The following is an 11,164-nucleotide window of genomic DNA, read 5'->3' as shown; positions in this document are numbered from 1 at the left end:
GCTTGGCAGTCCAAGGGGACACCAACAAAGGACAATTCGTTGACACTTTTTACCTTAGAACCAAAACCCATCATATAATAAACCTAGAACTTGAGTCTAGGTGGAGCTAACCTAAATAAGTCTCGTAAGGTTAGCACACAAGGAAAAACATGTTGAGTCTTTTTACGTATTATTACTTTATTTTCTGAATAAATGCATGCGAACTAGAAATCATGCAGTTAGGTTATTTTTCCAAATAAAGCATGAAACTAGAAAGCATGAGGATATGATGTATATATATAGATAGGATTTTTTATCTAGTATTTATATACACTTTATTTTGGTTTTAATTTGTTATATTAATATTTTTTGCTTGCATTGCATAATCATGGCATGATCGAAGGTGTTGATTCGAGAGTGTCATCAAAATAAAATATTTTCATTATGGACAAAGGGTTTCATGATCAAGTAAACTATAACACAACCAAGGAATGGCGTCCTGAGGAAACTCCGAGGATAGAAAAAGCTATGTGCCCAAAGATCGTATGTCCGATGAAGAGCAAAAGGAGATACGAGAGATAAAGGAGAAAATGTCCAAAATGATGGATAAAATATTTGTTTTGACCAAAGAAAAAGAGACTCCTGCACAAAAGGAGAGAGAGCTCAATGAACCTAATCTTGCAATCTCAGGGACTTCTGATCCTAACCAATTTGAGGAATTCTGCAAAGTCACCATTCATACCAACAGGTTGTCAGGAGACCCCAAGGAAATAGTGACAACTGTAAAAGATTCCAGAGATGAGAATAAATCATGCAATCAGAACTCATCGTCATTTAAGAGTAATTTCCCAACTTCAGAAACTCAGGATCAATCTAATTTGGCCACCGATTATCCTATCAGGTTGATACCAAAAGTATTTAAATGTAAGAGTATCAGTGAAGACATCTAGAAGGAAGAAGATTTGCTGAAGAATGAGGCTCAAATTCATCATTTGAAAACTGAAAATAATAAACTAAGTGCAGAAATGGAAATCATGCGTAAAGATCTCCAAAGGATTTATCAAGCCTTTCATAAGGGTGGTTTAGGAAGTACCTGGGAAGAGTGGATGACAGGGGTCACTAAACTGAAAAAGAATTGCAAAAACATGAAGATCAGAGAAAGAAGTTTTGTTATGATCAACGGGTTGCAGAAGAAATGTGCGATACATCGACATCAAGTTGGAAAGGTGTCAAGCCGAAAATCAAATATTGAATAAGGTTATAATCAATATGGAAGATTTATATCATATCCATTAGTATGGAATTGAAGCTGAACTAGAAGACGCTAAAGCCAGAAATAAGAAATTAATGACATTTTTGGATCCTGTACAAGAGCTTATTGATCACAAAGATTCCCTTACAAGGAAAATGAACAATATTGTTTACAAATCCATGAATTTACATGTAAGCTGAAGGAAAAAGACAAGGTCATGAAGGAAGTTGCTACCCAGACAATCAATGTAGCTCGTAAACTGATTGATTTAGCTGGCTTTACGTAAGAGTTAAAGCAGACTGACAACTTACACCTGAGCATGAGTGGAAGTTAGTATGGCTTTTAAGGGAAATAGAGAAATTGGGAGTTAAAGCTATCCATTTATGTAAAGTTTTGTTTGATGTATCGAAACTGTTGTGTTCAATAAATTTTTTAAGATGATCACTCTTAAATGATACCTTTTTACATACATACATTTGCATTGTACATTTTGCATTCTCATTTCTACATTTTAGCATTTGCATCACATGTATTTATTTAAGTATTGTTACATTCATTAATTATAAGAGCATGTAAATAATTCATGAAAGATTTTGTAACAGTAAAATCGAGATTATTCATTCATATTACTGTGTCATCATCATGGAAACAATGGGGAAATCTCATATGGATTACAAGATCGGCTGAAGAACAGTTTGACGGGTTACATCAAGATACGAGTAATGAAGCATTGGGATCTACAAGATGGATTGAATCATATGGTCCAGATAATGGCAATTAAGACTGCTGATGAAGAAGAGATGAACACAAAAGAGCAACAATGCTATCAATTAATGCATCGAGAATGATAACATACCCTGGGGCATCCCACTCGAACATAAAGAATAGCCTCATTAACTATGCACAATATGAGGATGAATTTAAGCAGGTGGAGGAAGAAATTAGAGCTATGAAAGGTATTAATGCCTCCATGAAGAACTAGAAGTGAAGAACCAGTTTGGTTGCAGATTTGGTTGTCCCCCATAAATTTAGGATGCCTGATTTTGAGAAATATGATGGCACCAGTTGTCCCCTAATCCACCTGAGAATGTTTTGCAGAAAAATGGAAGGATACCTAAATCATGATGATTTGTTAATTCACTCTTTCCATAATAGTCTCGTTGGGCCGGCGGTAGTATGACATAATCATTTGAACCAAGAGCAGATTAAGAGATGGGTTGTTTTAGCTAATGCATTTTTAGGACAATATCGATATGTTAAAAGCATAGCTCCCAAACGTAAGGATCTTCAAGAAATAAGGATGAAAGCCAATTAAGGATTTAAAAGTATCCTTAAGATGGAGAGAAGTGGCAGCACAAGTTCAACCCATGATAGAAGAAGAGATATCATGTATGTTTCATGATTCACTTCCAGCTCCTTTCTATGAGTTAATTCTAGCAAGTTCAAAGGATGGATTTAAGTATCTCGTGAAAGTGGAGAATTGATTGAAAATGCAATCAAAGAAGGAAAATTAAAAGTCACATCCAAAAGCCACCTGATCAAAAAGCTAAAGCTTATGATGTGAATGAATTCACATCTAAAGTCTCCGCAACCGCAAAAAAAAAGGGCAATTAGTGGTTCGGACCAACCAAAGAAAATCCCATGATCAAGAAATACTTTGGAGGTGTTCCAAATTTCTATCTTGATTGTACCCTCATTTGATTCAGAGTCATACATCACATCAAGGCCAATAAAAATGCCACCAAACCCTTCTACTCATAGCTATGATCAAGATAGTGTTTGTGATTTCCACTAGGGTACTTGGGCATTCTACTGGAATTGTAGGTCATTATTAAAGGATAGAGATGATTGTTGACAATGGGACATTGACACATGAATTGGTAGAACAATGGATGACAAACTCAAGTGGGGCATCAAAGCATGATTAAGTCAATTGTCGTCACAATGAATGATGGGGCATTCTAGATAAATAAGTGGATATTGTTATCTACCACAATTGCATTTCATTTCACATCTTGTTTCACATGAATTGGTAGAACATGGATGACAAACCAAGTGGGGCATCAAAGCATGATTAAGTCAATTGTCGTCACAATGAATAAATGATGGGGCATTCTAGATAAATAAGTGGATATTGTTATCTACCACAATTGCATTTCATTTTCACATCTTGTTTGAATTTGTTTTTTTCTCAAGTCTTCTTGTAAATTTGTGTTACTTTTATGATTATGAACAAATAATCAAATTTTAATCTTGAATTTTTTTGATATCAAGTAAATTAAATATTCTTTTAATTTTTCAAGAATTATAGATCTTAGGCAAGTTGTAAAATTAGACCTCTCATATTCTTATCTGATATATTCTTGGTCCTTACCAAACCAAATCTTTACCCTACATTTATCTGAGATTTTGATGTAATGCATCTGTATGTTTTTAGAGATACCAAATCCATATGTTTACTGTCTTAGGTAAAGCTGATTGGTTTATAACACTACCTTCCACCATATACATAACTTCAAAGTCACACATTTGTCCTTCTAGATACAAAACCATCATTTTTATACCAGTGAAGCCAAAAGACCTCAAAAGTACCAAGCTTTCATTTATCCGTGAATTTTCCTGCAAGAAGAAACGAGATGAGGCATAATGGATCAACTTATCAAAGAGAATTTTGAGTAATTGGGGCATGTTCGAAAGAAAAAGAAATAAAAGGATTGATTTAAATAGTTATATCATGCATTAATTACATTGTTTTCATGTAAATAAAAGTTAATTCTGAATATTCATCCCTTGGGGATACCTCTTTTTAAGAAGATTTTGTGTATGAAATGATGAACGACCTTCTTTCATTTATCCCTTCGCAAAAGAAGAAAAATATAGCCTTTGTTTTCCCCATTTGAGCCTGAATTATTTTTCTTCTGATTCAACCCTATCCAAGGTCACCCTCCACACTAGGGGGCAAGGTGAAGGATATTTGTTCGTAGAAGTAAAAGATCGTCAATCAAAGGAAAATCTCAATGAAGTAAAGAGAGTTTTGAACTACAAGGTAGGTCAAATACAAAGTGCTTGAAATCAAACGAAATAATTTTCAAAAGGCAAGAGGGAAAGGGATGCTCAAAGCAATTGAAGTCTTATACTCATCCTTAAAGAAGAAAAAGAAAAAAGAAAGAATAAAAAGAAAAAGAAAAAAAGAAAAGAGAAAAAAAAGGAAAAAAAAGAGAGATGAAAAAGAAGAAGAAAAAGAAATTGAATCAAGATGGGTAACTCATTGAGCTTCAAGTTACAAGGTTGATCAAGTGCAATCAATTCACAGATCCATATTCAACAAGAAGCGCAAGAAATGTTGGAGATATGAGGGACACATAAAAAGAAATGATTCAAGTCAAGCAAGACAAGATTGAAGACATCATAATGAATTGATCATTGGTTCAATTATCCTTAAACATTTGTTTGGGACTTTTTTATCCCTTTCTTTCGTAACAATAAGCCCTGGCCTACGTTACATCCCTGAAAAGTCCATTCTAATCATACATGGATTTCTAAGTAAAAGAGACTATCTTCATATTTCATTCTACTTCTCATTTTTTATTTGCAAAAATTGGTTTTTTAAAATCTTTAATGCATGATATGAAAAAGAAGCGTTTAAGATGTAAATTTTCAATAACATCTTGAAGCCAAAAGAGATTCGAGTTAAAAACCTGATAAGGCAGCTCGAATATTGAATGGTGCAACAATGACATAAGAGACGATCCAAAGCTCTTAATGAAGTACTGTAATCCCAAAGACTTTTCTGAGAGTCTGGAACCAAGAAGTATCTCTATGAGATGAGCATAACAACCATTTCTTCAAATTAGTTGACACTCAAAGAGAAATATATGCTAGACTAACCTGAAAGACCTTACCTTACCAGAATCAACCTATTCCTTAAATCAATCAATAATTTTAGCACTTGCCATATGGCTATGATTTTTGAAAGATTTAAAAGAGTAGTTGATTTATTTTGATATACATTAAACTCATGTTTTATGATTTGATTCTATTGTAAACCTTGTAAGGAGCAATATTTTACAAAATTCTTTCATAAAGAAATGACCAAAAAACATTTTTCAAGCAGGACATTCTCAAATGAGAAAGGTTCTTGAAGCAAATTGACGTCTATTCTACCTTTATTGGAGAAAAAGAATAAGCAAGGCCATAATGATAAAGCATTTCATATTCTTGAAAGCAAGTGGCCCGAGAGACAAAAAAAGTTGGAAGAATTAGACTTATAACATTCCCTTTGTGACAAACAGTCAAGAAAAGATGATCGCCTCATTCGAAAGAAAGGCACATATCTCGAAGCATAGTAAGAAGGACAAGGATGATACCAATAAAAACAAGATGACCACCTCATTCAGAAGAGACATATATCTCAGACATTTTTATCAACAAGATTGACCACTTTTTAGGTTTGTGACAACAAGAAGAGAATCTCTCAAGTTACTAAACGACATTGATGTTTAGTAACACCAGAATGAGAGCATCCAAATTAAGAGATTTGGGCACGAATAGAGCTATAAGTACCCATAATGGGGTATCGTCAGAGTTGGACCTCGGGGAAATCACGAGATTCAAATCAAACAAACATTTAAAGCCCATTCCAGCAAAAAATTAATGTCCAAATATTTTGGAAACTTGGTTCAATCGAAGTAGAAACATTGGGGCATGCTGACAGCCCATTTCAACCAGAATTAGAATATGGGGTATTTTGAAGGCCCATTTTAGGAAAAAATGATCCAAGTAGGGTATTTTGAGCGATCACATCAATATGAAAAATGTTGGAGCATTTTGAAGGCTCACATCAATAAGAAGCAAGTACTGGGGCATGTTCAAGACCCATATCATCCTTCAGAAAGGTCTTTGATTTGAACAAATGTTTTCAATAAGATAGAAAGGTATGAAGAATGAAAATTGTGAAACAATGACAGTGGAGTTGACCATACATAATTGTTTTTTCCACCATGCGATTACATTATCCTGGTAGAAGCCACATGAAAGGACGAATGTGTTGCCAAATGTTTCCTGATATGATGCTCAACAATACAAAGAGTCCCCTGGTTGAGAAATCCTGGTAGAAGCCACAAGAAAGGATGAATGTGTTGTCAAATGTTTTATGAACCAGTAATTATGGTCTTGAACCAATGTTACGTTCATGTGGTATTCCTATTTGTTGACACAAGATGAAGTTTGTCTTTTTCAACTCCAAGAATCAGAAATGTGAAATGATGAAGATTTCTTTCCACAAAGGAGAATTGGAACTTTAACAACAAGAAACTAGTGGAGCCAACTAAGGTTGAATGATAGATTGTTGTTAAACATCTCGACATAATATAGTTTTGTTCGAGATCTGATTAGATATGGAGACATGAAAGGAATTATGATAAATCCTCCTTATTATGTGTTTTTAGAGTCAAATCGAACAGACGTTGATATACTGATTAATCTCTGCTAAGTTTGGCATATTTACATCTACATTCTGCAAAGATTATAGATTCTCTTTTCAAAGATGAAAGCTTTATTGGATTTCTACACAAGTTCAGGTAAAGACAACTGGTTTTATCAAGGACAAAATGGGGACAACCATGTCATAATTATGAATATGGAAAGAGTCCCATGAAATAGTTCTTCTGAGACTTTAATGCGAATTGAGGCAAAGAAGACACAAAGATACATGTTGATGAGATGATAACATAAGTTGCTACACTGATGACTGAAGTAAACCCTGTAAATGAATGATCAAGTGGAAAAAGATCAAACTTTAAAGTCAAACGAAGATGTATTCATACATCTATAAAAAACATCATTTGCATAAAAGATCATGCATTTCATTGATACATTTGATTGCATTTGCATAAATACATTTTTTACAAGAAGATGCAGGGACAAAATACCTTACAAATATAAGGTAGAATTCGAATCCCAAATAAAGGAATCATGTTAGAAGAGGTAAACATCTAAAGAATAGATTAGATGGACGCAAACCGTAAAACATTAATTTTGGGGCATGCCCAACCAACAAGTTGTTCAAAAAATGAGAAAACAATTTTCATAGTTTCTCATTTAATTTTTCAAGAAAATGAAATTATTGAAAAGTAATAAGTTTCTACTTAGTAAATTATTTCCCACAAATTTGTAGAACCTCCGGGTCATCTGTAAAACCTCAGGGTAGATGTTTTCGCATGAAAATGAGAAAGTGATTTTCAAAGTTTCTCATTTAATGTTCTAGAAAATTAAATCCTTCGGGTAATTTGTAAAACCTCCGGGTCATCTGTGAAACCTTAGGGTAGGATGTTTTCGCATGAAAATGAGAAAGCGATTTTCAAAGTTTCTCATTTAATGTTCTAGAAAATTAAATCCTCCGGGTAATTTGTAAAACCTCTAGGTCATCTGTAAAACCTTAGGGTAGGATGTTTTCGTATGAAAATGAGAAAACGATTTTCAAAGTTTTTCATTTAATGTCCAGAAAATTAAATCCTCCGGGTAATTTGTAAATCCTCTGGGTCATATGTAAAACCTCATGGTAGATGTTTTTATTTTTGATTTAAGTCAGTAGGACGAACATTTCTTGTCTTTTTATCTTTGCTCCATTCTTGCTAACACAAAAATGAGCAAAGAGGGGTAGTCGACAATCATTTTCGTCTGTTTTTTATTTTTATATAATATAATTATATATATTATTATGTTACTATTATTTTATATTATTATTATTACAAATAAAAATAATAAATTAAGGCCCATTTACAAAAGTCCAATTACAAATGAAGGCCCAACAACAACAAACTAGAGGTCCAGATCCAAACACCAGATCCATAACCCGATTCAGGCGCATACCTGGTTCAGACCCAGACAATGAGAAGGCCCAAATACATAGGGTTTTATCTCATCTTCAGTGCCGCCAGCCTCCTCTGCCATTCAATAAAGATGGAGATGGAGGGCTCAGATCTTCTATCAGATAGGGTTTTTACCCTAACAGCCGCCACCTCCAATGACATCTAACCACTGCCGCTGTCAACATCAGATCTTACCAGAAGAATCCAGAGGGTGAAGGAGAACCGCACAACACATCGACCTAGGTAGGTTCATCATTATGAACGGCGATCGAGGCCTATAAAAGGCCATTCATCTTGCAAAGAACAACACACACAGCTTTTTTTTAAATAAACTTTTTTTACCATCCGATTTACTTTACCCCTGCAGATGCTGGAGTACAATGTACCCGGAGGTAACTTAACTAGTATTCTATGACTCGGTTAATTTTGTAAGCTTTTCTTGGCTTGGATCTTAATTCACTTGTTGGTTTTATGTTTACTGCTTTCAGGGAAACTGAATCGTGGACTCTCTGTGATTGATAGCTACCGCCTGTTGAAAGAAGGAAAGGAATTGATTCAAGATGAGATTTTTCTTGCAAGTGCTCTCGGTTGGTGTATTGAATGGGTATCCCTCTAAACCACTCTGCAATTTTGTTTCTTATTCTTTTTCCTTATGAACATAACATAATGACAAAAAAAAACTTGTGCTTTCTCACAATAAAAACTGCAGGTTCAGTCATACTTTCTTGTTCTCGATGACATAATGGATAACTCTCACACCAGGCGTGGTCAGCCTTGTTGGTTCAGAATCCCCAAGGTTTGTGCTAAGTTTATACTTCGTATCGAGTCAATTAACTTTCCCTCTGCCAGTATCAATTAACTTTGTTTGAACTCCTTGTAGGTTGGTTTGATTGCTGTAAACGATTGTGTTCTACTTCGCAATCACATTGACAGGATTCTCAAAAATCACTTTCGTGGGAAACCTTACTATGTAGATCTGCTAGATTTATTCAATGAGGTAATGAACTTGGATGCATCTTAAACTCTCTTCATTCAAAAACTATCCTAAACATTTTTACATATTGTTTTACACTGGTGGAGTTTCAAACAGCTTCAGGACAGACGATAGATCTGATTACAACATTTGAAGGAGAAAAGGATCTATCCAAATACTCATTGTCTAAGTGAGTGAAACTTGAGCAATTATTTGTTTCAAGATATAAAGGTTCTATCATACTTAAACAGGGGAAAGATTCCACCTTTTGCCTCGTTTCAATTTTTTCCATGTCAGCCCTTTCTAATAGTAATTTTTATGTTTGTTCTTATCTATATATTGATTAAATATCTCTTCAGGCACCGTCGGATTGTTCAATACAAGACTGCCTATTATTCATTTTATCTTCCTGTAAGTGACCCCCATTTCACTTGAAGCATTCACCATGAATTATTTGCAATCGCAAGCTTATGTACAACAATAGGTTGTTAGTTGGATCGATTTGTCTCTTCTTTATTGGCTATATCTCCTCTCAGATTAACCATTTTGCTTCTAATGCTCCATATATCTATTTAGGCAGCACTTGCAGCTAATATTTTCACATATTACACTTTCTCTTAATACACTTAATCATTTACATCAGCGTCTGATCATTAGAATGTATGGGCTATCTCTGATATTACCTAAATGAACGCAGGTTGCATGTGCACTGGTTATGGCGGGTGAAAATCTTGACAATCACATCGATGTAAAGAACATTCTTGTTGACATGGGAATCTCCTTTCAAGGACAGGTAATATTTGGACTAATTCATCTGACTTTCAGCTTCTACAATTTTATTCTGCAAATACAGTGGATAGACGTGAACTAAAAGCAGAACACATGAGAATTTAAAAAAAAAACTGTCAAAAGTTAAATTGAACTCGTAGAAATTTGTGATTTCAGTTGAACTTTTAGAAAGTTTCATTTAGGAATTACCCAACGCGGTTTATGACTCCCAAAATGTTCTTTTTGATCTGCTTTCTTGGTAGGTGGAATAAATGTTCTTCCTTTTCCACCAGATCCTACATGTTAATATTGAACATTGGAAGACCCATTGTTTGCTTTATGCATAGTCTTACTCAAGCTCTGTGTAATCTCAGATTGGGCCGATATCGAAGATTTTAAGTGCTCCTGGTTGGTGGTTAAAGCATTGGAAATCTGCAATGAGGAGCAGAAGATAGTATTATATGTAAGATTAGAACTATTTCTATCGGTTGTCTTATTTGTTAATCAAATTTGATATGGTTTGCTCTAGGAGAACTATGGGAAACCAGACCCTGCCAACATTGCTAAAGTGAAGGCTCTATACAGTGAGCTTAATCTCAAGGTTTGATATTATTCAGGATTTCTTCTTGGAACATAAAAAGAAAGCAGAAGATGTTCGGTGGTTAATATATTTCCTATTATTGTCCATATTGGCAGGGTGTTTTTGAGGAGTACGAAAGCACAAGCTATGAGAAGCTTGTTACCTCGATTGATGGTCATCCTAGCAAAGCAGTGCAAGCAGTGTTGAAATCGTTCTTGATAAAGATTTACAAGAGGCAGAAATAGAGTATGCAGCTTCCAGGAATGAAGAAAGTGTGTGGGATAATTCTCCCACTCGTCTATTCTATGCTCATTTATTTATATTCAAATGTTATAATCAATCTTCTTGTAATCTATTCCGGAAAACATTTGGATTCTGATTTAAACAAATTAAATGGAGTTCATTCCTAGCCGATTTGAAAGAAGTTTGACAAAATAGGATGCATGCTCATGTCTATTGGTTGTGGTTATTTGTATTAACTTATCCTGCTGGATTATTGTAAAGTCGCCTGAAGCTCTGGTAAGATGGCTTTTGCGGGGATTGTACTGCAGTTAGGTTCTAGGTTAGCCAGACCTTGTGCGGGATTCATGGTTGAATATAAGAGATATGAAATTTGTGTTGTTGCAGCAAGTCTAATGGTGAATTGTTTGTTGCATTATGATGGATTTGTTGATATTTGAGAACTGATTAACAACCAAACAGCAGATCTCTTCTTCAATTTAATGCACTTCTTGGAATAATTT

General features: G+C 34.5%; 1 protein-coding gene across 1 annotated transcript; it reads left to right on the top strand.

The window, feature by feature from the left end:
• Positions 1 to 524: 524 nt before the first annotated feature.
• Positions 525 to 10,850, top strand: LOC120114650 (farnesyl pyrophosphate synthase 1-like). Its single transcript, XM_039135483.1, has 12 exons — positions 525 to 893; positions 1,276 to 1,422; positions 8,468 to 8,492; positions 8,589 to 8,704; positions 8,810 to 8,896; positions 8,981 to 9,053; positions 9,098 to 9,263; positions 9,433 to 9,484; positions 9,771 to 9,866; positions 10,200 to 10,304; positions 10,371 to 10,442; positions 10,538 to 10,850. Exons 1-12 carry the CDS (start codon positions 525 to 527, stop codon positions 10,664 to 10,666), a joined length of 1,437 nt encoding a protein of 478 aa, XP_038991414.1. The 3' UTR covers positions 10,667 to 10,850.
• Positions 10,851 to 11,164: the final 314 nt, after the last annotated feature.

Source organism: Hibiscus syriacus, unplaced genomic scaffold, assembly GCF_006381635.1.
Source record: "Hibiscus syriacus cultivar Baekdansim isolate YM2019G1 unplaced genomic scaffold, ASM638163v2 tig00110239_pilon, whole genome shotgun sequence".
Lineage (NCBI taxonomy): Eukaryota > Viridiplantae > Streptophyta > Magnoliopsida > Malvales > Malvaceae > Hibiscus > Hibiscus syriacus.
The sequence above is the reverse complement of the archived record's forward strand: the minus strand, read 5'-3'. Positions and strand labels throughout refer to the sequence as shown.